The 27,103-nt window shown below is 43.4% G+C and overlaps 14 protein-coding genes across 16 annotated transcripts; 9 read left to right on the forward strand and 5 right to left on the reverse strand.

Annotated features, from left to right (window-relative positions):
• The first annotated feature begins 892 nt into the window (after nt 1-892).
• On the forward strand, nt 893-4,475 carry LOC108595541. 2 transcript variants are annotated; one of them, XM_017980796.1, is made up of 6 exons: nt 893-945; nt 2,104-2,484; nt 2,832-2,988; nt 3,055-3,265; nt 3,754-3,856; nt 3,918-4,475. In XM_017980796.1, the coding sequence occupies exons 2-6, from the start codon at nt 2,203-2,205 to the stop codon at nt 3,951-3,953; spliced, it is 789 nt and encodes a 262-aa protein (XP_017836285.1). In that variant the 5' UTR covers nt 893-945; nt 2,104-2,202; the 3' UTR covers nt 3,954-4,475. The 2 variants fall into 2 exon arrangements, with proteins under 2 accessions (XP_017836285.1, XP_017836286.1); XM_017980797.1 differs by having other exon boundaries at nt 904-945; nt 2,150-2,484.
• A 611-nt stretch (nt 4,476-5,086) lies between these two features.
• LOC108597622 (trypsin delta-like) lies at nt 5,087-5,924 on the forward strand. The gene has a single exon (XM_017984265.1). It carries the CDS (start codon nt 5,087-5,089, stop codon nt 5,816-5,818), a length of 732 nt encoding a protein of 243 aa, XP_017839754.1. The 3' UTR covers nt 5,819-5,924.
• LOC108597624 (coiled-coil domain-containing protein 103) lies at nt 5,834-6,451 on the reverse strand. The gene is made up of 3 exons (XM_017984267.2): nt 6,364-6,451; nt 6,092-6,248; nt 5,834-6,029 (listed from the first exon to the last, which is right to left on the reverse strand). The coding sequence occupies exons 2-3, from the start codon at nt 6,238-6,240 to the stop codon at nt 5,915-5,917; spliced, it is 264 nt and encodes an 87-aa protein (XP_017839756.1). The 5' UTR covers nt 6,241-6,248; nt 6,364-6,451; the 3' UTR covers nt 5,834-5,914.
• Nucleotides 6,386-7,493, forward strand: LOC108597621 (trypsin iota). Its single transcript, XM_017984264.2, has one exon. It carries the CDS (start codon nt 6,482-6,484, stop codon nt 7,235-7,237), a length of 756 nt encoding a protein of 251 aa, XP_017839753.1. The 5' UTR covers nt 6,386-6,481; the 3' UTR covers nt 7,238-7,493.
• A 91-nt stretch (nt 7,494-7,584) lies between these two features.
• On the reverse strand, nt 7,585-8,477 carry LOC108597623 (death-associated protein 1). The gene is made up of 3 exons (XM_017984266.1): nt 8,331-8,477; nt 7,904-7,992; nt 7,585-7,848 (listed from the first exon to the last, which is right to left on the reverse strand). The coding sequence occupies exons 1-3, from the start codon at nt 8,374-8,376 to the stop codon at nt 7,693-7,695; spliced, it is 291 nt and encodes a 96-aa protein (XP_017839755.1). The 5' UTR covers nt 8,377-8,477; the 3' UTR covers nt 7,585-7,692.
• Nucleotides 8,478-8,826: 349 nt separating this feature from the next.
• On the forward strand, nt 8,827-10,283 carry LOC108595200 (uroporphyrinogen decarboxylase). The gene is made up of 3 exons (XM_017980388.2): nt 8,827-8,928; nt 9,079-9,822; nt 9,882-10,283. Exons 1-3 carry the CDS (start codon nt 8,914-8,916, stop codon nt 10,191-10,193), a joined length of 1,071 nt encoding a protein of 356 aa, XP_017835877.1. The 5' UTR covers nt 8,827-8,913; the 3' UTR covers nt 10,194-10,283.
• LOC108595201 (transmembrane protein 234 homolog) lies at nt 10,224-10,875 on the reverse strand. Its single transcript, XM_017980389.2, has 3 exons — nt 10,821-10,875; nt 10,471-10,761; nt 10,224-10,411 (listed from the first exon to the last, which is right to left on the reverse strand). Exons 1-3 carry the CDS (start codon nt 10,834-10,836, stop codon nt 10,311-10,313), a joined length of 408 nt encoding a protein of 135 aa, XP_017835878.1. The 5' UTR covers nt 10,837-10,875; the 3' UTR covers nt 10,224-10,310.
• An 80-nt stretch (nt 10,876-10,955) lies between these two features.
• LOC108595306 (60S ribosomal protein L31) lies at nt 10,956-11,756 on the forward strand. The gene is made up of 3 exons (XM_017980523.1): nt 10,956-11,015; nt 11,258-11,501; nt 11,566-11,756. The coding sequence occupies exons 2-3, from the start codon at nt 11,278-11,280 to the stop codon at nt 11,714-11,716; spliced, it is 375 nt and encodes a 124-aa protein (XP_017836012.1). The 5' UTR covers nt 10,956-11,015; nt 11,258-11,277; the 3' UTR covers nt 11,717-11,756.
• A 12-nt stretch (nt 11,757-11,768) lies between these two features.
• LOC108595305 (maker22) lies at nt 11,769-12,641 on the reverse strand. 2 transcript variants are annotated; one of them, XM_017980521.2, is made up of 2 exons: nt 12,180-12,641; nt 11,769-12,120 (listed from the first exon to the last, which is right to left on the reverse strand). In XM_017980521.2, the coding sequence occupies exons 1-2, from the start codon at nt 12,206-12,208 to the stop codon at nt 11,781-11,783; spliced, it is 369 nt and encodes a 122-aa protein (XP_017836010.1). In that variant the 5' UTR covers nt 12,209-12,641; the 3' UTR covers nt 11,769-11,780. The 2 variants fall into 2 exon arrangements, with proteins under 2 accessions (XP_017836010.1, XP_017836009.1); XM_017980520.2 differs by having other exon boundaries at nt 12,175-12,641.
• Nucleotides 12,642-12,718: 77 nt separating this feature from the next.
• Nucleotides 12,719-14,255, forward strand: LOC108596531 (putative N(4)-(beta-N-acetylglucosaminyl)-L-asparaginase GA14866). The gene has a single exon (XM_017982417.2). It carries the CDS (start codon nt 12,873-12,875, stop codon nt 14,115-14,117), a length of 1,245 nt encoding a protein of 414 aa, XP_017837906.1. The 5' UTR covers nt 12,719-12,872; the 3' UTR covers nt 14,118-14,255.
• Nucleotides 14,256-14,753: 498 nt separating this feature from the next.
• LOC108594674 (maker20) lies at nt 14,754-26,794 on the reverse strand. The gene is given in 13 exon segments (XM_033293275.1): nt 14,754-15,069; nt 15,124-15,550; nt 19,401-19,511; nt 19,569-20,320; nt 20,832-21,019; nt 21,087-21,472; nt 21,540-21,885; nt 21,887-22,639; nt 22,692-23,405; nt 23,457-23,680; nt 23,943-24,117; nt 24,170-25,032; nt 26,625-26,794. Coding segments are annotated over 13 exon segments (5,403 nt in total). The 5' UTR covers nt 26,773-26,794.
• On the forward strand, nt 16,068-17,088 carry LOC108594607 (putative N(4)-(beta-N-acetylglucosaminyl)-L-asparaginase GA14866). The gene has a single exon (XM_017979749.2). The coding sequence runs from the start codon at nt 16,074-16,076 to the stop codon at nt 17,085-17,087; it is 1,014 nt and encodes a 337-aa protein (XP_017835238.1). The 5' UTR covers nt 16,068-16,073; the 3' UTR covers nt 17,088.
• On the forward strand, nt 17,414-19,086 carry LOC108596530. The gene is made up of 2 exons (XM_017982722.1): nt 17,414-17,796; nt 17,871-19,086. Exons 1-2 carry the CDS (start codon nt 17,519-17,521, stop codon nt 18,946-18,948), a joined length of 1,356 nt encoding a protein of 451 aa, XP_017838211.1. The 5' UTR covers nt 17,414-17,518; the 3' UTR covers nt 18,949-19,086.
• Nucleotides 20,464-26,627, forward strand: LOC108596702 (RWD domain-containing protein 2A). The gene is made up of 2 exons (XM_017982725.2): nt 20,464-20,572; nt 25,688-26,627. Exon 2 carries the CDS (start codon nt 25,704-25,706, stop codon nt 26,589-26,591), a length of 888 nt encoding a protein of 295 aa, XP_017838214.2. The 5' UTR covers nt 20,464-20,572; nt 25,688-25,703; the 3' UTR covers nt 26,592-26,627.
• Nucleotides 26,795-27,103: the final 309 nt, after the last annotated feature.

A 27,103-nucleotide genomic window follows, 5' to 3' on the forward strand; every position in this document is an offset into this window, starting at 1 on the left:
TACGTAATTTATGTATTCTAAAAGCATTGCAACCAGCTTTATTTATGGAACAAGGACAGAGCATAAGCTTTATGCATTCAATGTACATATAAAACTAAATCATATAGAGCGTAATAATATAAAAAAATGCTGCTGGCTATAGCACTTCAGACTCCAAGTAAAAAGCAAATAAACTTTAACTTTTACTGCAAGCAATTTGAGTTGAATTACAAATAAGTTTTTTATGCCTTTTTGTTAATGCCAATTTTGTAAACCTTTGGTTCTCATTTCTATTACAATTTAAATGGCAATTATAAAAACCTTCCGCTCTCACGCTTAGCGCACTAGATTTGCCTATGGAAGCTGTAATTATGCTGCCAAGTCCAGCAAAGGGAAACGTGAGCCGCTAATTAAAATGCAATCAATTTAACTAATTGGCAAAATTCCTGCTTTGATTTGCTTGAGACTGTTTCAGCAAGCTCAAACCATACAAATAAATTAAATAAAATACAATTTGAATATTTAAGAAACGTAAATAGAGACACAAAATGCTTTGGCTGTGGGCGCATTCATTTCGCCTAAATCCTTAGATAATTTGCGTAGTTAACATGAGCTTGAGCCTCAGCCTGCAGACTCTGCACACGTTTTATACCAAGCTGCCCGCCGGCTGACTGACGATAATAGCGAAAGCAGTCAAAGGACGCGCAACAATGTTGCGTGCCCTGTGACGTCATTGGGCATACATAACACAGCGCGCTTAGCTTTAGTTTCATTGATTCGCAGGCCTACACACACACGCGAGTAAATGAGCGTTGCAAGCTTTTTTTGGCCGTGGCAAGCAATTTGATTCATAAAATGCCACAAAAGCTTGCGGAAAAAAGCTTTGGCGCGCGCTTAAGCTTCACTGTATTAGCGGCAGCCGACAGGTGTTGGCCTCAGTCGTTGTAAGGACACGCAGGACTGCAGGTATGCCACAAAATAAATCCAGTTAGTGCTTAAACTATATATATGTACTTAGTTTCGTTTATGTGTTGTGTGTTTGCTTTGGCATAGTCATGTGTAAGTGGCTGCTGCAGCTTGCGGCTTGTGGCATGCAACGCTGCAAGTGCAGCAAATTCTTTTTAATTATGTGTATGTGCCATAAATTTAAATCAAAGCTGCCAACTGTGAAGTGTGCGTTGTGCTCTTGTGTTACAATTAAAGCGTTGACATAATTAACTCATTTGCATGCCACGCCCCATTGGCATGCCCCAACATCTCTGTGTGTGTGTTTGTGTGTGGGTGTGCTAGCATTTACTTTGACAGCTAACTAAGTCATTAAATGCTCTGGGCCTTGTCACACGAGCTGGCCCTTTTATGAGCTGCTAAAGCGCACACATGAGTATTAAAAAGTTTGTCGTATAAATAAACAAATTTCTATACGTACTAAGCACACCATTAATGAAATTGATTGAGGGCGTGCTGCATTAACCTTTGACGTTTCAGGCTGCCGACACAGCGTATGTCAACAGTCTATATTAAGAACTTACCATAGCTAAGCCAGTTATGAGGCTAGCTGCAGCTGCTGTTAAGCAGCCAAGTTGCCAAGCTGGCGGCGTTAGCGCCAGGGCGCGTTGCATTGTTAATGCAACTTAAATAGCTTTGGCACACAGCTGGCAGCAGTTTTAGTGCGCTTAGCGCAGCGGCAGTCTGCATTAACTATTGAAGTAAATCTATTTTTGAGCTGCTGACAAGCGCAGCTCATTAAAGTTAAAGTTGCTTTCAGCAGCGCTGAAAAGTATGCTATGCTATTTTGAATATGCATAGGAATTATAAATTAATTATGCACATAATTTTTTATGCTACATTTTATATGCGCGCAAATATTATTTTTAGCTTACGCTGCCTACATAAATTAACCAACAAAAAATCGTTACACACATACACACACATACGCTACAAGCAAATTCTAAATATATGCACACACATACGTTTACTTGATAAGCTGTTGGCTATATAGGCTATAAAAAGGCAATTTAATGAAACGCATAAATTACTCGCCAACAAGTCACATCCGCTGCTAATAATGCTTAACAGCCAAGCTAAATTTAATGCGCTGCTGACCGTTCATTTTATCCAAAACAGCGCCTCAACTCAATTTCGGTTTATACTTTTCTCTGGCTTAATTAAGTTTTGCTGCGTTGGACAAGAAGCTGCAGGCAATGTGGTACTAACGTTGCAAATATGAGAAGCATACCGCTACGTGTTGCATTAGCCGTGCTGCTGCTGGGCCTGGCCACGGCCAATGCGCCCTCCTCAGCCTGGCAGCGTGCGCTCTTTGGACGCAATTCGCGCAATTTGTTGAACAAGCCACCAGCAGCAGCAGCAGTTGCTGGCGCCGCCGATGTGGATGGCACATACGATATGATTAACAGCAATTTCAATGCGGCAGTTTACCCTAATGACTATGGGCAACTGTTTGCACCATATGATCAACAACAGCAGCTACAGCAAGCGCAAAAACAGGTGAGTGTGTATGCAAAAAGCAATTATGTTCAGGCATGGGCGTAGTCATGGGGAGGGGGCAGCAGCCTTGGACAACATTTAAGTGGAAGCAGCGTGGGGTCAGCTTTGCTATTTGCTGCGGAATTCCAAGTATTTGACACGTTTATGATTGCATTTGAAATTGAATAAAGGTTAATCACATTTCAATCAAGTATACGCAGCGTGTGTCTATCACACTGCCTGCACAATTCTTATTAATTTCATTTAAACTGCCGTTGGTTGCTACTAAATTTAAAACTCAGCTATGCTATAAATATTTACGCATACGCCGCATTGGCTCAGCATAACCCTAGACTTTCTTTTTTTAGGCAGCCACAATGCCGCTAGCCGCGCCGCTGCGTCAGCAGCAGACCGAAGTATACGGCATAGTGGAGCCGCTGATTGAGGATACGCCCTGCGCCAATCGCGCCTGCTACCAAAACGATGATTGCTGCCCCACTGGCGTCTGTGTCAACACTTATGGCGGTGAGTGTTTGTGTGTTGATTGTTCAATTCATTGTTCCAGCATCTAAACACATTTCGGCACTGCAGAGGGCAAATGCGTCTACGTTTTCGGACGGCAGCGTGATCTCTGCCTGCGCCATGCGGACTGCGCCACTGGCAGCGCCTGCATGCTGGCCGCCCAGGAGGGCATCTGGCGCTGCGAGGCGGAGGCGCCCTTGCTGCAGGATGTGTTCAGTCTACGTGCCAAGCAGCCCCTCGGTGGCGAGTGCGCCAGCAGCAGCGAATGCCAAGTCATCAAGTATGTAGCCAGAACAATGCCAATAAAAGAGAAAGTTTATTTCAGCAGTCACAAGTACACAACAGTGAGAAAAGCTTGAAGAGAGCTATGAAGCAGAAATACTTTGCATAATTAAATTTAAATGCATGTTTGCAATTATTTTATTTTAACTTCAATTGTCTATAGTCAACCAAAAATTATACAGCATTATTTTTTATTTGCAATCATTTTAAATAAACAATATTCAACAAATTTATACTTTAATTGAAATCAACTTCTATAAGAAATTTATATATTCATATTTATTCGTGATCGTGACAATTTCTTTTATTTTTTATTGTATATTAACAAATTACTTCATTTATTTCTTTGTTTGTGTATTATTATTTCAATTTGTACTGTATAATTGTCTTAAAATAAATATTTAGCATAAGAATTCTTTGCTGATTTTATATAAAAGCTTAATTTTAATGCCTTTTTTATAACAAACATAAATTATTATTATATAGCGGCATGTGTTGCCAGCAGCAGCGTTTGCATCATCGTGGCGGCAACAAGTTGAGCTGCGGCTACTTTCGTGATGCCTTCGATTGCGTAGACGTATCGCTGGAGGTAAGCTCAAGTAGCAAATATTATAACTTATTATATTTAATATAAATTGTTGCGCACTTAGCGCTTGGCAAACAAATTTCAGCAACATGGCCACTGAGCAATTAAATTTGAAGACAACACACGCAGCAAGCGGCAACGATTTAAAAATATACAAATAAACTATATTTAACCCATGCATATCAAATGCTTAACAAATACATATCAAACTAAATGTTGATACTTAATAAATTTATTAATCACTTGTTTCTTGTAGCGGCAAAAACCATAACAAAAAAAAAACAAAAAAAATTATAAAAATTACTGACTGAGGCATTCAATGTTATTACAGCAAGAAAATTAAAGTATTAATAACAAGTTTTATTCTAGCTCATTCCGATTCTAAGTGTTAGAAATCAATTTTATTAATAAACATATAAGCATATCTATGGTCGTAACTGTAACTTTGCGTTTGCATTCGCGTCAAGTCAAGTCCAGTCACCACAAATATATTCTATGTACTTAATTAAGTGATAACCTATGTAAATGTAAATGTCAAACTAATGTAAAGCAACAAAAACAAAAATAAATAAACAAACCTAAGGCACGCTTAAAGTGCAAAGGGCTCACAACGCCCACAAAACCAAAATTACACATTTGCCTGCATCTATTTTGGGGTTCTCGATATGATTATCGTTGCCTTCGCCAAAAGCGAGTCTAAAAAGTCTTTTTTCGTTTTCGTACTTAGCTTTACCTTTTCTTGTTGCTTTATTGTTTTTTGAGTTACTTTAAACAAAACAAGGTAATTAAATTTATGACCCTTTAGCTTACAACGTTGCATCCATTGTGGTATTAACTAACGTAATGAGTAAAATAGTCGTTTTAAAAGGACATGCCCTTTAAAATGAAAAGCAGATAAAATAAAAAATAGAAATAAACTCGATCTACTTTAGAATTAGTAATATACCAAACTTATATATTTACATATATCTTATAGTCTCTGAGCTCATGGACATGGCTCATTTGATTCGGTTTATCTTGCTGACCAAAAATTTTATATTCTGCAGACAACAAAGACAAAGTCTAGCTAATTTATCTTTATTACAAAAAATTTAAGTCAATACTTAGAGCTTTATCTTTATTCTTATATTGTTGGAAAGTATGTGGATAACAAGCAACAAAGACTATCCATAACCGCAGATATTGTATAAAAGCTGAATGCAACTCCGTTGAGAATTCATTGTATTTTGTAAAATGTTCAAGTTTGTGATTTTGTTGTCCGTTGTTGCCTGCGCTCTCGGCACCATCATTTCCGAGGGTCTTCTGCCCAAGCTGAGTGGGCACATTCTGGGAGGATCGCTCACCACCAACATAGACTTTCCTCATATGGTCTCAGTGCAGGGCCCTGGCATATGTGGTGGCAGTCTTATAACTGTAAATGTGGTTGTGACTGCTGCACATTGTGTGGAAGGAGCGCCGGCATCGAAGTTAAACGTAGTCGCTGGTGCCAGACTCTTAAATATTGGCGTTGACCGCTTAAAAGTTTCCCGTACAATAATACACGCGAATTATAGTTCAACCACAATGGCTAACGATATTGCGCTCCTGCGCTTAAGCAAACCAGTCACCTTAAGTCCCAATATTCAGCCAATTGCTCTGGCCAGCTCCAATCCTGCCAACGGTGCTTCTGCTGTTGTCACCGGTTGGGGCAATCTTATAAGTAATTTGCTCCCAAAATTCTTGTTTAAGATGGAGGTTAAATTCCTCGACTACACAAGCTGTGGTATACACTATAGTAACGTTCTGGACACCCATGTCTGCGCTTTTCGGGAAAATGCCTTCATGGGTGACTCTGGTAGCCCACTGGTCTATAATAACAAGCTCATTGGTATTAGTTCCTGGGGCCGTACTACATTAGGTAGCCCAACTGGTTACACGTCTATACCCTCACACTATGACTGGATTAACGCTAATACAGAGGACTAAGTTGCTTGTTAAATAAAGCAACGAATAAATGATAATGTAACCAATGCGATATATTTACGCCACATGCATTGTATAAATATTTATAAATAAAGCAACTTAAGCATCAGTGCTGTGTTCACGTACGGATGAGTTCCAGAGGCGAGTTTTAGTTTTCACATTTGCTTTGTCCTGCTTGCTCACGGGACGCAAATGAGCAGCATCCACAATGTCCCTATTGCATAAAGAAAGTAACAGTTAGAGACTGAAAGCGTAAAGCAAAGTAAATTTAGCTACTTGAATTCATCGTAGTTTTGTGTTTGGGTTACAGCTCTCAGTTTGGCATCGTTGCGCAGATGGTAGAGCTCATCATCGCGTATACGGCGTAGACAAGAATCGCGTAAGTTCAATAGCTCCTCAGTTGTTATCTTGCTCAGGTCGGCCATAGAGTTAGCTGCGTTAATGCACAAAAAGAGAAATAAACAATTGATAAGAATTTGAGTTGAGTTGCTTGGCAGCGGTTGCCTGGGTAATCTACAACCCTAATCACAACCCTAAACCACACCCACCTGTCGATAAGCTACTAGTATTTATGACCGATTAGCGTTAATAGTCCAATTTGAAATGCGATAATAAGTGGACTGTCCCAGATGCAGCCAGTCCCAAGTCTACATTCTGTTTGCTGCCATGTATTGGACACTGCTGCTGCTGTTTCTATGTTGTGCTGCATCCTCTGCTTACTTGCAGCCACAGCAACGCATTGTGGGTGGCAACGACATTAATATATACAATGCTCCGTGGCAAGTTTCGTTGCAGCTGAGTGCGCGGCATGTGTGCGGTGGCTGCATTTACAGCAAGAATATTATTATTACGGCAGCGCATTGCGTGGAGCACAAATCCGTGACCTTATTGCAAGTGCGTGTGGGTGCAGGTCAGCACAATTCGGGCGGTAAACTAATGTCAGTGGCTGACTATAAGCTGCATGAGCTGTATGATGCAAAGTTTCAGCACTTTGATATTGCTTTGCTGCGCTTGAGCACAGATCTGACATTTGGTTTGACTGTCAGAGCCATTGGCTTGGCCAGCAGCAGTGCAGCGCATGGTCAGAGCGTCTCGATGAGCGGCTGGGGCAGCACAGAGCCAACTGGCAGCCTTGCTAACAACTTGCAGTCAGTGCAGCTGCAGATTATCGAGCGTGAGAACTGTGCATCCTCGCAATACGGTTACGGCTGGCTGTTGGTGGGTGAGGAAACGATTTGCGCAGCAGCTGCCAATAAAGATGCTTGCGCAGGTGATGCTGGCGGCGCTTTGGTAGCTGATAACAACTTGCTTGTCGGCATTGTGTCGCGGGGCTACGACTGTGCGCTGGCCAACTATCCGGGCGTGTATGTAGACGTGGCTAAGCTGCGTGCCTGGATAATAAAGACAGCAAATGAAATGTAATTGCTCTCAGAATAAATATACAAAACCCCAACCGCCCCCCAGGTGGAATCGAACCACTTCGACGCTAATCGACTACGGATTTGAAGTCCGCACCCCGGACCACCGAAGCTCAGTGGGGCAACTACTTAGCGCCTCATTAGCTGTATTTAAATGTGCAAGCAGCGGAACTTAAACTTGGGAATTATAACTATAAGTTAGCAATATATTGTTATCTTTCAACGCTCAACAGCATCCACAACTCTTATCTATCGTAGAAAAAAATGTTACTTTATTCAAGTTGACAATATGATTGCAAAAATATGCATTTGGAATGAGTTAAAGCAATAAGGCAAAGTTTTACAAAACAATTCAGGTTAGAAAAATACAATGCATTAATATTTAAATTAAGTTCACTTACAAAAGCAATAAGAATACATATGCAGTTTTACCGCTAATCTACTGATGAACTGGGCTCTTCATTTGCGTGGTTGCTGAATGTTTATCTGTGTCTTTTGCTGCACAGCAACTGGTGGCTTATGCGAGTGGGCAACCTGTGCCGATGCGGGCGTAAAGTCAGCGTTTCCCTTAACTGGTGCGCCGCTCACTGCTCCCGAATGTACACTCACTGGTTGCTGCAAAAGAATAATAATTTAAATCATAGAATAACATTTTAATTTAACTATTTACTGTTAGTCCTGTGCAATCCTCAGCATCCTTAGCTGGACGCTCTGCGGTTGGTGCCTTATGCTGCACAATACGCATTCCACCGGCCTTCACTGTAAGCAAGAACAAGTTTTAGGCATGAGCTACACTTGAAAATACTCAAAAAAAAAAAAAAAAACAAGTGCGAGTACATGTGTGTGTGCAGTTGCGCTTGTGTTGGTAAATACATCATTTCTGATAGCCTCTGCAGAGGTGCCAACTGATAAAAGCAAACAACGCAATTTGTTTCAAATTTGACAATTTAAGTGAACTGCGTGGCAAATTGAAATATTTAAAGTACTTGAAATTTGATCAAGCGAAAAACATGAAGTGCATGCTCACACACACACACATGCAAATAAATGCATACAAGCCCAAAGCTTGTAAATGCATGCTAAAACAGTAAACTTACTTGCAGGTGGGTGTCCAGCCACCAGATTTGGTTGTTCATCAGCCATATTAACACACTGAAAGGTTTAAATAATTGAAAGTAAATAGCAGTAAGCAGAATGGAGAATCTTGTTGATATTGCGTTCTATTTGTGGCAGTGACACGAATGCATTTGGAAATAGAGATGCGCAATTTCTGGAGCTGGATATTCTAGTCACGGAAACAGCAGTGACTGTTGCACAGATATTCAAGTGACTCTCAAATAGTAGCGCGAGTTACTTCTACTTGAATATTAAATTAAGAAAAAATCACAATATAAAGCTCAGATATAGTTTAATAGGCAAAAATATTTTAATTAAATTTAATTTTAGGAGCAGCTTAAATTACCGGCAAAAATTGACTTGCATTTGGGTGATAAGTACTTGTGTTGTATTGCATTCGATAGTTCAACAATCGATACGTAACAGTGATTATTTTTGTGCCATCGCTGATTAAGTTTCGCCGAAATCATAAAACATTTCATCAAAATTAACTGTAAATTGTAATATAAATAAATATAAAGAATTTACACTAAATATAATAACACTAATTTATTTAAACTCACAATGAAAGACGCTAAGGTAGGTAGCGTTGTGTGTAAAGCCATATACTTATAAATTACATCACAATTCAAGTTAAATTAAGCAATGGCAATTGGACTTCGATTGTCAATGCTGTTGCTGGCACTCATTACAATCGTTTCTTACAAACCCACACTCCAACGTTTGCAGCCCTTCCCCGCACTTAAAAATGACAATTTGTTACGTGCCGCACGCGGCGATGTCGTGGATCGTGTGCCAGTTTGGGTGATGCGACAAGCGGGACGCTACTTGCCGGAGTTCCAGGAGCTACGTAAGCAGCATGATTTCTTTACAGTTTGTCGCACACCTGAGTTGGCCTGTGAGGTGACCATGCAGCCGTTACGGCGCTTCGATCTGGATGCTTCTATTATATTTTCGGATATATTGGTTATACCCCAGGCGTTGGGATTAACAGTTGAGATGCATGCTGGTGTGGGACCTGTGCTGCCACAGCCACTTAGTACTCCCGAGGACTTAAAACGGCTGACACCGGATGGTGCATTGTCGCGACTAAGCTATGTGGGAGATGCGATTACCATGATGCGCCACAAACTAGATGGGCGTGTGCCACTGATTGGTTTTACTGGTGCACCTTGGACTCTAATGGGCTACATGATTGAAGGCGGCGGCAGCAAGACCATGTCTAAATCCAAGGCCTGGTTAACAGAGTACCCAGAAGACTCCAAGCTGCTGCTAAATCTGCTCACTGATACTATTGTGGATTATTTGGAAATGCAGGTCAAGTCGGGAGCACAGATGTTACAGGTATTTGAGTCATCTGCGGAGCATCTCAGCAAAGAGGAGTTTTTGGTTTGGGCAGTGCCTTATTTGCGTCGCATACGAAATGATCTTGTGGATCGGCTGACAAAGAAAGGACTGGAAGTGGTGCCCATTGTACGTAATGAAAATACTTTTAACTTTTGGACCAAACTAAGTTAAATTAAATTTTTTAGACTCTTTTTGCTAAGGGTGCTGGACACTCGCTAAAAGAGCAGAGCGACTTGGGATACGATGTTATTGGCCTCGATTGGACTGTGGATCCGAGAGAGGCACGTGAGCAGGTCGGACCAAATATAACACTTCAAGGTAATTTGGATCCTCAGGATATGTACCGTGATCCTGAAGAGTTGCGTAATCTGACCACTGAAATGGTGCACAAATTTGGAAAATCTCGGTACATCGCCAATCTGGGACATGGCATTACCCCACAAACTCCAATCACAAGCATGGAGGTGCTTGTAGAGGCCGTGCATCAAGCATTATAATTCACATACATATGCCTTTTTTATCGTTAGTGTTATAAAGACAGCTTAGCTTTTGGTTAGGGGAATAAAATGTTAACATTTTCAATTGTTTGAATATGTTTTAATGAAATTAATCAACTATTGGAATGTTATACTTTGGCTTTGTTGTTCCTGCAACAGTTTGTCATATATCATAAGTGTGCTGCCGCAACAAATAAGTAGCGTCCCAATTATTATTTCTATAATAATGTGAAGTTTCATAAATAAACACAGATATAGCAATCAATGTCATACTTACTTTTGCCAGGCAATTGCTCGCCCAGCAAATAGCCTGTAATTGCTGTAAACACAAAACTCAAAGAGTTCGCCACGGGCACAGCTACTGTAATATTAGCATGCTGTAATGTCCACACATAGAGCACGCTGCCACATTGATTTAGCCCAAATGGTATCCAGTAACGTAGACGCGAGCCAATCATCCGTAGCTCTGCAATTACATTTTTTTCAGGCACAGACTCGATGCCTTGGCTGCCCAGACGAATAAAGGGATTCGTTACGCCCCAGAGCAAACCAACAGCCAGCAGTTGCACTAAATTATATGTATTATTATTATTATTTTTTAATATATAATAAAATAATGATATTTACGAGCAGTTGTTAGCATTTCTTTGTTTATTTACAAACCGGTGTGCCAGCTGACTGGTAGGGTTGCTGTGCGTATGGGCTAGTATTTTGACACCTGGTCACATTGCTGCATGCTGTCATACAACACTACTTGTTGTATGCATTTTCCAACACTTTCATCTGTCAATTTCTTTTACGTCTAGCTTTCGTTTCCTCTAGGTGGGTTTTTGTTATTTTCACGAAATATAATCAAAAAACATCGTACTAAATGACAATATAAATGCCCCAAACTGTATAACAATGAATGGCAAATGCAAAATGCTAAAAGAAGACATCAAAATTTGATGCCGTTGGGCAGTGTGCGTGTATTTTGAGTGCATACAAATATTGCTTTAATGTTTTGTTGCCGTATACAATATTATAACAAGTGCTAACAAATGTTTTTTGTTTTTGTTCAACAGGATATTGAACAGCAATAGCAATGGCAAAGACCAAGGGTGAGAAACGCAACAAGTCCGCCATCACGGAAGTCGTGACTCGCGAGTGCACCATCCACTTGGCCAAGCGGGTGCACAACATCGGCTTCAAGAAGCGTGCGCCCCGCGCCATCAAGGAGATCCGCAAGTTTGCCGAGCGCGAGATGGGCACCAATGATGTGCGCATTGACACACGTCTCAACAAGCACATCTGGTCCAAGGGTATCAGGTAAGCAAACACTACATTCTATACAATGAAAATAAAATTAACTCACATTCTGCCTTTACTTTAGATCTACGCCTTTCCGCGTACGTGTGCGCCTGGCGCGTCGCCGCAACGATGACGAAGATTCACCCAACAAACTGTACACATTGGTGACCTACGTGCCCGTGCCCACGTTCAAGAGTTTGCAAACGGAGAACGTTGAGGTCAGCGACGAATAAACAAAAACAACTACATTTTAAAACGCCGCTAACGGAATAACGTTTAATAAAAAGTAATTTTTATTTAGAAACTATTAACAATGTGCACTAAAGTTTTGTGAATTGTGGTACCAACACATATATCCTCGCCGTTGACCAGTGCCAGCTCATTGTCACGCGTTGCTGTTAACTGTAACTTCAGCGGCAGAATCTGCAGTGTGTTAGAGCTCAGAATGGGCACAAAGCCCGCGACGCCTTGATGCTGATAGATATTCAGTGATTTCGAAGGATCGGCATAGCTTAGCGATAGTAGCAGATCCTTGGACTTCTGTAGCTTGGCAAAGCAAAATTGTGGCGGCTGTTCACTTAGCTCCAAGTGCAGCACTTGCTTCAGCTCAAATTGTAAAATGCTTGTATCTCCAGCGCTGGAAAACAGTTTGTGTAAATATTTAAACATTGTACGCTTTGGTAAAATTTACCTTACCAGTACGGCCAAGTAGTTGCGCTGCTCATGTGCAGCAAATGCCATTTTTGAAGCAGCGGATATGTTCAGTCGCTGCTCCAAACTATAATTGCCATTCCAGCGCCAAAACTCAACAGCATTCTGACCCAGTAAAGCTCATAGACCGCTCTCTGGTACAGCCACCAGCAGCTGTTTAACGATCTGTTCCGTTGATATCACTCCTTGCTGCCCCATGATGCCATTGCTGTCAACAGCACAGTAGATAATAAGCTCTTTGGGCTGTTTTTATATCGCCAAGCAATCGCCATACGTTCCCAAATGTAACGTACTAACGAATGCTGCATCGGTGACAAGTTGCTCCAAGTTTATCTTGTCGAGCTGCTTTGTGTTATCAGTGGGCGTCAATGTATTCAATAAAGCTGTACTTTATTTAACATTGGTATATTGGTGCCCGAATAATTAATTCACAAATTGTAAAATATATAATGTGAAAAATATGCCCAATAAAAACATTTAAGTCTGTTAAAAATATATCTATATATTTCACAATTTGTGAATTGATTATTCGGGCACCAATATACCCACACGCCACTGCCGCTTATTATAGGGTGTAATCAAAACAAATGCACAAAAGTTAGGTTAGTTTAGTGTTGTATATAAAAGCAGCAGCAGTTGCAGTTGCATCTCCAATCGAGTGTCAGCAGGGAAATAAAAATGTTTAAAATAATCATCTGCCTGTTGTTGATAACAACAATACAGGCCAGCACGTCCTCCCATTGGGGATTTACCACCAAGCCGGGCTTTACCTCCATAACTCGTAGTACTAGCTATAAATCAATGACAGCCTCTCGCTCAACTACAACCAGTCGCACTACAAACCAAATCGTAGCCGAAGGTAAATTTGTAGTGGGAATCAAAAAGGGTGCTATTGACAAACTATTGCCCATGGCCATAAATACCTGGAACTTTACGGATGCCAATGCAATGGCATGGCGCATACTCAAGCAATCCCGGGGTGGAGTGCGTCAGACTCGCAACGCTGTTGTCGAAGGCTGCACAAAGTGTGAGCAGCTGCAGTGCGACGGCACCGTTGGCTATGGTGGCTCACCGGATGAGCAGGGTGAAACGACATTGGATGCTATGGTAATGGATGGTGCAACAATGGATGTGGGCGCGGTTGCAGGCATGCGTCTCATCAAGGATGCCATAAGAGTGGCCAGACATGTGCTGGAACGCACAGCGCACACCATGCTAGTGGGCGATGCGGCAACAGAGTTTGCTATATCAATGGGCTTCCGCTCCGAGTCGCTAGTGACGCCCGAATCAAAGACCATGTATCAGCAATGGAAGGCCAAGGACTGTCAGCCAAACTTCTGGCGTAATGTGCATCCAGATCCCAAGATATCCTGTGGTCCCTATGAGCCCACGGCTACACCGCTGACACGCTGGAAGGAGGATCGTGCACGCACGGAATATCAAATTGGTGCAAAGCATCATGATACCATTGGCATGATAGCCATTGATGTGGATCATCACATACATGCAGGCACCTCCACCAATGGTGCGCGTCATAAGATACATGGACGTGTTGGTGACTCGCCCATTCCCGGTGCCGGCGCTTATGCTGACAATGAAGTGGGCGCCGCTGTTGCTACAGGAGATGGCGATGTAATGATGCGTTTTCTGCCCACACTACTAGCCGTAGAGGCTATGAGAAATGGCAAGTCGCCAGCTGAAGCTGCAGAGGTAGGAATTCGACGTATTCTCAAGCATTACAAGGAATTTTCTGGCGCCGTCATTGCGGTAAATCGGCTGGGACAGTATGCAGCAGCATGCCATGGCATGCGAGAGTTTCCCTTTGTTGTCAGCAATCCAACTCAAGCGATTCATGTGGAAACAGTCAAGTGCTTGCCTCCAGAGCCAAGTGTGGAGGTGGTACCGCTGACAAAGCAAACATAAACAATTGTTTCTTTCAATTGTTGATACGTTGTTGTAGTGCTGCGAAACGGCGTCTGATATTTAAATTTGAAAAATGAACTGTGAACTAGTTCACAAGAGCTTAGACAAAAATCTAAATTTTGTTTTTTGGAAATTATTTAGGACTATTTGTTAACCTTGTTAACCTTGTGTAATTGTAATAAATAAATTTAAATGCAATATATAAACAAGATAATGTACGAAAGAGGGACCTACTAAGACTTGATAGGAAAGAAAGTATAGATATCGATGCGCGAATTTCTTTGACCAAAATGGCAATACAGCTCGGCAAGATTCTAACTGATATTGCCAAGGAGAAGCTGCATCCTAATAATGGGCGAGAAACGCAATAAAAAAAAATTAGCTCACATTCTGCCTTTACTTTAGATCTACGCCTTTCCGCGTACGTGTGCGCCTGGCGCGTCGCCGCAACGATGACGAAGATTCACCCAACAAACTGTACACATTGGTGACCTACGTGCCCGTGCCCACGTTCAAGAGTTTGCAAACGGAGAACGTTGAGGTCAGCGACGAATAAACAAAAACTTTTAATACGCCGATAACGGAATAACGTTTAATAAAAAGTAATTTTTATTTAGAAACTATTAACAATGTGCACTAAAGTTTTGTGAATTGCGGTACCAACACATATATATCCTCGCCGTTGACCAGTGCCAGCTCATTGTCACGCGTTGCTGTTAGCTGTAGCTTCAGCGGCAGAGTCTGCAGTGTGTTTGAGGCCAGAATGGGCACAAATCCTGCGACGCCTTGATGCTGATAGATATGCAGTGATTTCAAAGGTTCATAGCTTAGCGCTAGTAGCAGATCCTTGGACTTCTCTAACTTGGCAAAGCAAAATTGTGGCGGCTGTTCACTCAGCTCCAAGTGCAGCACTTGCTCCAGCTCAAATTGTAAAATGCTTGTATCTCCAGCGCTGGAAAACAGTTTGTGTAAATATTTAACCATTGTACGCTTTGGCGAAATTTACCTGTAGACTTGTATGCCCGAAGCTGTCAGTACGGCCAAGTAGTTGCGCTGCTCATGTGCAGCAAATGCCATTTTTGAAGCAGCGGATATGTTCAGTCGCTGCTCCAAACTATAATTGCCATTCCAGCGCCAAAACTCAACAGCATTCTGACCCAGTAAAGCTAATAGACCGCTCTCTGGTACACCCACCAGCAGCTGTCTAACGATCTGTTCCGTTGATATCACTCCTTGCTGCCCCATGATGCCATTGCTGTCAACAGGACAGTAGATAACAAGGTCCTCTTTATGCTGTTTTTGAATCGCCAAACAATCGCCATACGTTCCCAAATGTAACGTACTAACGAACGCAGTCTCGGTAACAAGTTGCTCCAAGTTTATCTTGTCTAGCTGCTTTGTGTTATCAGTGGGCGTCGATGTATTCAATAAAGCTGTAAGCAAAAAAAGGAGTATTTAGATTAGCTGAACATATGCGCTGTAATCTACAAAGATCGATTTATTTAACTTTTCACACTTAATTATGTTTTTATTGGGCCATATTTTTCATAATTTGCGAATTCATTATTAGGGCACAAATATACCGGGAAGAAACTGTCGCTTATCACAAGATGTAATAAAAACATATCAACATAAGGTAGGTTATTTTTATGTTGTATATAAAAGCAGCAGCAGTGGCAGTTCCATCGCCAATCGAGTGTCTGCAGGGAACTAAAAATGTTTAAAATAATCATCTGCCTGTTGTTGATAACAACAACACAGGCCAGCTCGTCCCCTTATTGGGGCCTTACCACAAAGCCGAGCTTTACCTCCATAACTCGAGCTACCAGCGATATAGCTTATAGCTATAATATAAAGACAGACACTTGCGCAACTTTAACCAGTGCGTCTATAAACCAAATCGTAGCCGAAGGTAAAGTGGGAATCAAAAAGGGTGCTACTGACAAACTATTGCCCATGGCCATAAATACCTGGAACTTTCCGGATTCCAATGCAATGGCATGGCACATACTCAATCAATCCCGGGGTGGAGTGCGTCAGACTCGCAACGCTGTTGTCGAAGGCATCACGAAGTGTGAGCAGCTGCAGTGCGACCTCGCCGTGGGCTATGGTGGCACACCTGATGAGCAGGGTGAAACGACATTGGATTCTATGGTAATGGATGGTGCAGCAATGGATGTGGGCGCGGTAGCAGGCCTGCGTCGCATCAAGGATGCAATACGAGTGGCCAGACATGTACTGGAACGCACAGAGCACACGCTGCTAGTGGGCGATTCGGCAACAGAGTTTGCTATATCAATGGGTTTCCGCTCCGAGTCGCTGGTGACGCCCAAAACAAAGATCATTTATAAGCATTGGAAGGCCAAGAACTGTCAGCCAAACTTCTGGCGTAATGTGCATCCAGATCCCAAGACATCCTGTGGTCCCTACGAGCCCACGGCTACACCGCTGACACACAGGAAGGAGGATCGTGCACGCACGGAACATCAAATTGGTGCACAGCATCATGATACCATTGGCATGATAGCCATTGATGTGGATCATCAAATACATGCAGGCACCTCTACCAATGGGTTAAATCACAAAATTCATGGACGTGTTGGTGACTCGCCCATTGCCGGTGCCGGCGGTTATGCTGACAATGAAGTGGGCGCCGCTGTTGCTACAGGAGATGGCGATATAATGATGCGTTTCCTGCCCACACTACTAGCCGTAGAGGCTATGAGAAATGGTAAGTCGCCAGCTGAAGCTGCTGAGGTGGGAATTCGACGTATTCGCAAGCATTACAAGACATTTTCTGGCGCCGTCATTGCGGTAAATCGCCTGGGACAGTATGCAGCAGCATGCCATGGCATGCGAGAGTTTCCCTTTGTTGTCAGCAATCCAACTCAAGCGATTCATGTGGAAACAGTCAAGTGCTTGCCTCCAGAGCCAAGTGTGGAGGTGGTACCGCTGACAAAGCAAACATAAACAATTGTTTCTTTGAATTTTTGATACGTTATTGTAGTGCTGCGAAACGGCGTCTGATATTTAAATTTGAAAAATGAACTGTGAACTAGTTCACAAGAGTAAGTGGAAATTATTTAGGACTATTTGTTAACCTTGTGTAATTGTAATAAATAAATTTAAATGTAATATATAAACAAGATAATGTACGAAAGAGGGACCTACTAAGACTTAATACGAAAGAAAGTTCCGATACCTTGCGGAGGTGTATCTATAGATATCGATGCGCGAATTTTGCAAGCATCCCTGCTCACCTATACACTTATACGAGTATAAGTTGAAAAAAGGCGCAAACGCTAAGCAAAGCAGTCGTGTTGGGTGAAAGAAGTTGCGAAAAGAAAACCATCAAAATTAATAGAAACGCGCAAAAAGTTAGCCACAAGTCTTTGACTAAAATGGCAATACAGCTTGACAAGATTCTAACGGATATTGCCAAGGAGAAGGCGCTGCATCCTAATAATGGCGCTGCCTCCAAGCTCGAACAAGACGAAGCCTGGACGCGCATAGGTCGGCTGAATAAACTAACTATACATGAAGCGCGATCCATTTTCACAGTGCTGCAAAAGAAATACGAGCAGGAGAAGGCAAAGGGCAACTCCGGCTGGAAGCTGTTTGCGCTTATGCAGAAAATTCACCAAGAGCCCAAGACTGTCAAAGTAGTCAAAGTAGAAGAGTGAGTATACGTATATAATAATTGCATTCAATGTTTGCTAATGCATGTGTGTGTGTATGTTTGTGTGTGTAAAGAGAGCCGTTGCCCATGGAAGATGTGGAAGAATTTGAAATGCTGGAGGTACAGGAGCAGGAAGACGATGATGACTCCAGCTCAGTGAAGCAATATGGACAGCCGGGCAACTCCACAGGCTCGGCCAGTTCGGATGGTGAAAGCCCAACTAAATCGCATAGCACAGGCGGCGGCACTCCAGATAAGGAGGATAAGCCATATGCTAAGCCGCAGGCTGATACGCCTCGTCCTTCATTTGACGAAAAGAAAGTGCTTAACACCATGGCAAGTAACTCGCAGCGGTCAAGCAACTCACAGCCTTCAGCCTCGTTGTCTGCGGCTGCAGCAGCACTGCAGAAAAAAGGTATTACTTTGAAAAAGACTCCCAGCGCTGTGGCACACAAGCCTACAATTGTCGCTGCCTCACAAGCACACGCAGAAACCCATAAAAGGTCCTCAAGGACTACAATTCAATTGCCCGAATCTATGAAGCGTAAGCTGTCTGACGAATGTACCATGCCCATTCAGAAGAAACAGCACAAGGCACAGAGCCCGAGGCAGGCGAGCAACTCGTCAGCTACGACCTCTGCAGCTGCCACTACGGCTGCCGCTGAGTCCACAGCTGCTACAAGCGGTGTGGTGCACACAACCACAGCACAACTGTTGCAGGTAAAGAAGGAGCGTGAGGATAACCAATCACCGCCGCCGGGCATTAACATAATAACCATACCTGCCGCACAGAAGATTAATGGCAATTTGCTGAGTGGCACTGGTGGAGGCGCTAACTCGTCCACGGCTGCAACTATAGCCTCAAGCACAAATGGCTATTCACCGAACTGCAAGGAGTTGGATTTTAACAATGAAATAATATTTGATTCGTCTAAGATGAATGCCACACCGGAGATTATTAACTTGGGTAACTTGGACAGCTCATTGCCGCCCACATTCTTTAAGAACTTGTGCAACTCGTCGCGGCACGAAGCACTGGGTCTTTATGTGGCCAATGTAATGAATCGAATCTCTAAGCGTGGCGCCGCTAAACTAGAACTCGGCATATTGCGTTCCATTCTGGATGTGCAAAGCGACGAATTGGAGCAGTAAACAATAATACAGGCGTAACACCTTTTTAGCAGTAGATTAGCATTCTACGTAGTATTAATGTTTTTTGTCATACTGTCATTTACACATCAATAACACATTGCGCTTGCCAGAGATTACGCGTGTAAGCCGAAGGTGAAGCAAACCGATTTAAGACAAGTATATAGTTTCGACACGAGCAGACTTTTAACAGCCTTAGTTCTAAGCATTTGTGAAACAACAAGTATATAGTTACTTTAACAAATAAAGCAGCTGAGTATATATGACAAATATTACATCTCCAAATTGTAAAATCTTGTAATTTGTGTCCAAATAAGCTACCGCATAAATATTTACTTAGACTACAAACATTCATGTCATTTTAGTTATTAAGTTATGGCACAACTCATAAATATATATATATATATGTATTTATATAAAGATAATAAATAAAGACGCATTTGAAGCTCACTTACTTGTATTATAAAGGTAATAGTCCCCACTGAGTGTGGAGTCCTCGCTTGGTTGAAAGTCTGTGACATTTTGCTTGTGTACCAATGTAAAGCTATCCAGCACATAAGCTGACTCTGTAAATAATAGATTTTAGAGCAATAACTGTTATTATAAATTAGCTATAAGCCTACCTGCCAGACGCTCTTGCAGCGCAGCCAACTCCTCATCCAGCTGTGACCAATCCTCCAGCTTATTTGCGTGTACACCCCGTTTTAGTTTGCGTCCAACATTCTCTGGCACACCACTAAACTCATAGTTGGCCACTGTTATAGGCTGGCTGAAGATCAGCTTGCTTTCCACGTGTAGATTGGGACGGTTGTGTGCCTTGTTTTCCAGCAGCTCATTCACATCGAGACCATCAATGCGATCCACCCACAACTCTTCCATATTATTACTCAATATGCGTTGCTGCTCGGCTAACGTGTTGTCTATTACTAATGCACCTGGTATTTGCTGCTCTTGATTGCAGAGTATAAGCTGATCGGGCTGCCAGTGTATGCCATTGACGGTGCCCGCTACGCGCAAATCGTTGTAAAGATTAACTGACTCCAAAATAGTTGTGCCCTTAATGCTGTGATTGCCGTAAATGTAGACCGTGTTATTAATCCACTGTGCAACGGGCACGCCGGCAACTGTGCTACTCGGCGTGGCAAAGAGGCGTTTTATAGCGGCACTTTTAACATATTTTGGTGCAGTTATTGTTGTAATGCCGCGGTTGTCGCTGCGCAGCACGTCATCAACCAAATTAAGTTGATTTATTGACACATGATGCAAGCTCGCTTGTACCGTAGCCTCTGGTAAATGCCATTGTCCAGTTACAGTGTGTGTGCCAGCAGTTTTCAATGTATTCGATACGAAATCATCAAAATTAAGCGAGTTGTTGCTGTAATATTAATTTAAAATTAAGCGCCAATAACTCTACACAAAACACATATTTAACAACACTGTTTACTAGTAAAGGTTGCATATCATTGTATCTATATGATATCGAGCCATCGATACATTTTGCTGCGATGCCAATAATTCTACAGTATTTTGACAACAAAAGAAGCTTCATAGTGGTATCGTGAATTTCTAAAATCCCCGTTGTCGCGGAAAGTGCATTTAAGTTGTATTAATCACTAGCAAGTACAAGGTATGAATAAACACTACAATTGAATATGAACTTTGATGCAGCTAGGCTGGCAGTGAGTGCAACGTATACACAAATTTCACCTGCAAATCCCAAACAGTAGCGCAGGCTAGCGCGCACAGCTGATTTGTGAGTTGTCTGCGTGTGTGCATAAGTGTGCGTGCGTGTGTGTGTGTGTGTGTGTTGGTTGCTTTTAGCGCGTAAACAAATCAAGTGAAACCTGATACTATTTTGCAATTGAACTACTTTTATGACCACTTACCCTATGCCCATGCCCTCAACAAGTGCGCCATTTTGTACACGTAGCCGCACTTGCTCTGCTGTGAGTTGTTGTGTAAAAGTGACGTCATGCTTAAAGTTGAGAGCCACATTAGCAGCGGGCTGCTGACTGCGCGTTCGGCTAAAATAGTTGCGCCCGATATGCTCCGCATTAAGTCCATTAAGCGTGCCCTATTGCGCACAATAAATTTTTAAACAAAACGCACTTTGACTCTTAGACTGGCCCCCCAATGCTCACCTCAAAGTCCAATAAACCTTCAAAGCTGGCATTCGCCAATTGCACACCTTGCAATATAATCTCTTCATTGTCCAGCCATATTTCATCCAGCAGCTGCTGCAGTTGGTATCCATTTAGTTTCTCGTAGCTGGGCGCCTGCTCAAATTGCGCTTGTTCCACCAGCAGCGTATCACCCGCATGCTTCAAGTAAGCGCTCAGTTTATCCAATGGAATGCCATTGAGTATACCAACATTGCATTGCTGCTCCGGCGCAACCAAGAGTTGTCCATTGATAGTAACCGGTGCTTGGAAACTTCCTCCAGTCTGTGCATGCAACATATCTTGCGGCACACGCAGTCCATTGAGACGTGCCACAACAAGTGGCTGCTCCACTACAATGGGATTAACTGTGCACAGGTGAAATTTGAATTAGTTGAGAGCTTTCAAACGAACTTTGAGTAAAAGTGTACTTACCAAATTGTACCGCTTGCAGTTGCTCCGTTGAATTCAGTCTATAAGTGCCGCTGATGAACTGTTCCAGCGTATAGTTATTGAGACTTCCCTGCAGATCGATACCTTGTTCGGCTGTAATGCCAGCCAAAGTTTGCGGAGCAGTGAACAGCTGATCGCCGGTGCTCTGCAGCCAGCAGTGACCAAATCTGTGAGCTTCAATGCCGTTCAGACTGTCGCTAAAGCTAAGAGTGCTAATGTTCAATGGATGACGAAAACTAAAGTCGCCCACATATTTGATGTTGCCCGCCAGTTGTTGCAACTGTTGCTCCACTTGCGCCACGCTCACATTGTTGATGTCTCCTTGTAGCAAACATTTGTGTCGCTTGTATGCTGCCACTAAAATTGGCAGGCAGCTGCCACAAGTGCGAACGTTGCGCCGCCGCCAGCTGCTGCAGCTCGTGCGGATCATGACCAAATAGTTTGCCATGCAGCCGCAGTTGATCCACTTGCAAATGCTGCGCTTGCAACTGCTGCACATAGAGTGTGGCATTGGAATGTTGCACGCCACTGCGTTGCATATATTGTGGCAATTGCAAGCCATTTAAACGCAGTTCTGTGGCTGTTAATTGTGGCGCCTCCAGACCGCCCAGCTGCATGGCATATCTAAGAGTTTGGTTGCTGCTCTTGAGCAGCAGCTGCTCCGACAATTGCGCCACACTCACGCCATTCAATGTGTGCACCTCGCCAAAGCCTTGCTCAATGCTTAGACTCTGTGGCAAGTGCTTGTAGCCTTGCACCAGCTGCACCTCAGCGGAGTTTAGTTGCACAAGCTGCTGCAGATCGCGAGTATTAAGAAAACTGAGCTCTGTATGATTCGCAAGCAGCGGCTGCTCAAAGCGCAGATTAACATTCTCCAGCGGCTTGTCCACTGGCAATGCCTGCTGCAGTATTAACTCGGCTGATCTGTGTTTGTTGGTGGCCACATCATGCAGATCTTGCAGCTGCATAAGCTGTCCAATAATCACATCGCCATCGATGACATAGTCGCCGGTTAGCTGCAGTTGCTGATGTGTAGCTTTCATAGGCGACACAGCCTGCAGCTCGGCGCCCAACAACTGACCCTGAAATAGCAAATATAAGTTAAAGCTGCAAGCCACTGGTTGAGCTACTTACGGCTATGGCAATGGGCTCCAGCACGCGCATATGCTGCAGACGCTTGTTGCCCTCAATGCGCTGGGTATGATTCGCTCGACGGGTGAGCACATCGAGGCGCTGCCTATCCACGTGTATATGATTGAGACGCTCATTGATGCGCAGCTGCTGCACTTCGATGGGCTGAGCAAAGCGCACATCCTGCTGCACTACAAAGTCGCCACCGTCTACAGACACCAGCTGGCTCAAAGGACGCTCATTGATTTCATTTGCATTCACACGCACCGCTTCAGCTTTGAGATTGCTTAGCACCAGCGGCGCTTTGAGGAACTGCACTTCGCTGTGGCGTCGCTTGAGCGTCTGCTGCAGCAGCTCAGTCCAGCTGTGGCCATTCAGCGTTGCCTGCTGCTCCAATTGCAACTGCTGCAGTGTCAAGTTCTCCAGCGTTTGTGCTGCTGCTGCGCCTGGCGCTTCCTTGTAGACATCACTTACATAAACCTTGCTGGCATTGATTGAATTATAAACTGGTTGCTGCACATCAAGTCCATTGATGTTGCCTGCTTGCAACTTGCTGCGCACCAGCAGCGTACGCACTGTAATCTCTTCAAACTCATGCTGCGTTTGTCTTTTCCCGCGACGTTTGGCAGCATGCTCCTCCAGCAGATCCACAGCGCGCTTGGCATAACGCAGTGCATCCCAATAGTTTACATTCAATCTGCGACTCGCATCCACAAACTGTTGCAAGAGCGTAATTAGCTAAGCTTTAAATTGTTATGGCCAACTTACATTTTTGGTATTCACGCGTTTTATGTGCGCGGTCTGCAAATTGCCGCTCAACTTTTGCTGCAACTCAAGCTTCAACTGTGCCACATTCAGCTGCTGCAAGCGCTTGATCTGCTCACGTGCCCACTCAATTATGTGTTGCCTCAGCACATTGGCATGCTCGTCCTGCTTGTAGAGCGGCTGGAATATGTTCGTCTCATTGGCCGCCATGTTCTCATTGGCAATCACTGAAGCAATTAAATTAAATTCAACAATTAATTATGAGCATCAAGCATCAAATGGAGCAGAATTATTTGAAACTTTAATTGAGACATTTAGTAAATTAATCAGCAATTATATTAAAGATTCACTTTCAAATTAAAGCAACAAATTTAAACATTTATTTTAAATAACTTGGTACTTTTGATTTAAGCTGATTTCTCTTGCTTTATTCTAAAGCTTTGATTTGCAGATTAATTTTTGCTTTTAGGTTTTGGATATTCAACTTACCAAGTAGCTTTGATCCTGTCTCTTCGTAGCTGCGCATGCGTGCCACGCCCTTGCTGAGTGCGCCCTCGGTGAACTGCACCGTTGATTCCTCAAACTTCCAGTCGTTCATATTATAAATTTTGACCGCTTGCTTGTTGCATGCAACAAGCAGCAGAAACTTTTCTGAAATTGCATGCTGCCCAGCAAATTTAAATGTAGTTAAGACTAAGCTAGAATTGCTTACTCACCGTCATGGGCAGTACGCGTTCCAGAGCAAAGAAGCTCAGACGCTGATAGGGCACAAATTGTCCATTGTCAAAGACATAGATGACTGTGTCCGCCTCAGCGCTGGCATTAGCCACGCCCACTGTATTGCCGAGTATAAGAAAGTGTCGTCTGGACACTTCGCTCACTGGCAGACTAAAGTACTTGACATCAACGGCGCCAAAGCTGCGCAAGCGTTGAAACAATTGAAAGCGTCGCTTGGCGCTGTCGTATTTGTAAATCTCCGAGTGCGTGGAGGTGCGTCCGGCGGCATTGGCATAGTTAGCCACAGCCACATAGTCGGCGTAGTCAATGCCAAAGGCTTCCAAGCGACGCGCATTGCTGCAGGGAATGGCGCCCAGGCGCTGAAAACTGCCGCCCAGCCACTTGAAGTAGGGACAGCGCTGTTGTCCCTGCTCGTTGCCCTCATAGGCCTGCAGCAGCGTCAGCTCCTGACTGCTCACTCTCAAGTACATGCCACGCAGTCGTTGTCCGGCAAAATACTGCACAGTGCGCAGTCCACGCTCCGGCGACAGCTCAAACACGGGCGAACCATCGCGTGCCTGCACTACGGGCTCACTCAAGTTAAAGCTCAGCGCCACATAGCCCAATCCCGCATAGGCCAAACAGTCCAGCGCTATGGCTTTGGATGCTGGTTGCTGCAGCAGCTGCACATATTGTTGCTGCTTTGGCTGCCACTCGTAGACGGCAAAGTGACGTGCCCCATCCGCGTCTTTGTGCAACGCTGTGGCATATTTCACCTGCGGCAGCTGCAGCATGCAAATGTCCAGCGGAAACGGCACCGGCACCGAGGCAATGCGATCCAGACCATCGAAACTGTAGCCAGCTAAAAAAGCAAAGAGAATTCATTTGTTAACCTTTAAGTGTGCAAAGAATTGTTGAAATTTCGAATAGCTGCAAGCAGTTCAACCTTTTACCTTTCGCAATTATCAAGCAAACTTTCTTTCTACTTGAAATTGTTAATCTAATCCAATAGATTATTATAATTTATGTCTTTTATGTAATTTTCATGTCACTGTCAAACTTTCTGACATTACAATATTTTTATTAGCAAAGTATTACGTTTATCTAGGCATACTATGTCTAAATAAAAATAACAGGGCTGCCACAAAAATGTTCAGAAATTTCAAATTGATGCAGCATTTAAAGAGGTTTAATTATTTGGAATATTAAGTTGCTGCCAATTGCCTCAAAATTTAACCCAATGCCAACTCAAAGCTGTTTTAAAGTTTGTTTATGGTTGATTTTGTATATTGTATTACTTACAATAAGTGTTGAAAACAACACTGCTTGAAAATAAAAGCACTCATTGAATTGGCACATAACTATTTACGTTTCTTAATCTATGTGTAGCTTAAAATCAAAAGTGTGTTTGTCCACTCGAGGGTTAAAGTTCTGTTAATTTGCCCGTTATTTCATAGACTTATAGCAGTCGTGCGATTAAACCTCCCTCTCTCTCTCTGCGCTGTATTTTTGCCAAGGTACTGTACTCTGTCCATGGATGCTCAAATCTATCCACGCTGCCTCAACCATCAGTTGGAGGAATTGGAGCTGCTTAGCTCGATTTACTGCGCCCCTGGTGAGCTGCAGTTGCTCGACGCCGGCGTTGTGGCCGACTTTAGTGAGCTGCTGAAGCAAGAGCCAATTGTGTCAGTTGAGCGCTTGAGCTCGCATCTGGAGTACATCATCAAGCTGAGCCTGAGCGGCAGGCGCAGTGTGGATGTGCGCATTGAGCTGCCGCATCTGTATCCGCTGCTTGAGCTGGCCAAGATTAGCGTGCACACTACGCTGCTGGACAAGGCCAAGCAGCAGCATCTGAAGCAACAAACCGAAGAGTTCTTGGAGCAGCAGCGCGACACTGAGCAGCCGTACATATATCAGCTGCTAAGCTGGCTGCAGGAGCAGATCGAGGCGCTCATGCAGCGTGCGCTGAGTACAGCCGAGTCCAGCCTGGTGGAGGAGCAACAGCAGCAGCAGCAGCTGGGCAAGACGTGCGCACTGGAGCGTCATTGGATATACTTGCATCACCTTAAATCAAGCGATAAGCGCCAGGAGATTGTGCGCCTGGCCAGGCACTTGCATCTGAGCGGCTTCAGCCGTCCCGGCAAGCCGGCCATCATTTGCGTAGAGGGTGCGCCGGAGCAGCTGCACGAATATTATCGCAGCATTAAGGGATTGCACTTTCAAAAGATAAGCCTGGTGCGCATTGAGCAGCAGCAGCGCAAGCGGCGCTTCGATGGCTTCCAGGAGCAGCTCTTCAACGACAGCGAGCAGCCGAGCCAGGAGAATATTATGAGCATGTCGCAGTTTATCAAATTCCTAGAGAGCCACAACTCTGGCTACATGAAAGCCTTGCTCTTTTCTTTGGCTAAGCAAAATTGTTAATGTTTTTTTAATCAAATTATTAAAGCTGCGCACCTTTATCAAAAAATTGCTGATTGTCGCGTTTGTCGCGCGCAGCCGAGTCCGAGCTTATGCCATAGCTGGGATAGCTCTGCTTAAAGCGCACCTCAAATCCCAGACATCCCAGCCAGATGAACATGAACATAAACACAATTTTAAACATTTTTAGTTATCAAAGAAACACAAAAAACTAAACACGTGCATTACACACAAAGCTAACTAAATAATTCTAACGGCTTTAAAAGCTGCAAAGATAAAAGAGTGAGAGAGGGCGAGAGAGAGTTGAGTAGGCTGATCAGCTGTTTGTTTGTCTTACAAAGTTTATTTAGTTTGCTTTTGTCAATAGCCAAACATATTTTGTATACAAAGTTTTTATTTGTTTGTGCGACAAACTTAAAAAACAAAATTTAGCTAACTTAGCAATTTATACTCAACAATATTTTTTTGCTTTAATACAGTAAACACTCGTTAGGCAACAGTTTGCAATTTAAAAT

Source organism: Drosophila busckii, chromosome 2R (genome assembly GCF_011750605.1).
Source record: "Drosophila busckii strain San Diego stock center, stock number 13000-0081.31 chromosome 2R, ASM1175060v1, whole genome shotgun sequence".
NCBI classification, from domain to species: Eukaryota; Metazoa; Arthropoda; class Insecta; order Diptera; family Drosophilidae; genus Drosophila; species Drosophila busckii.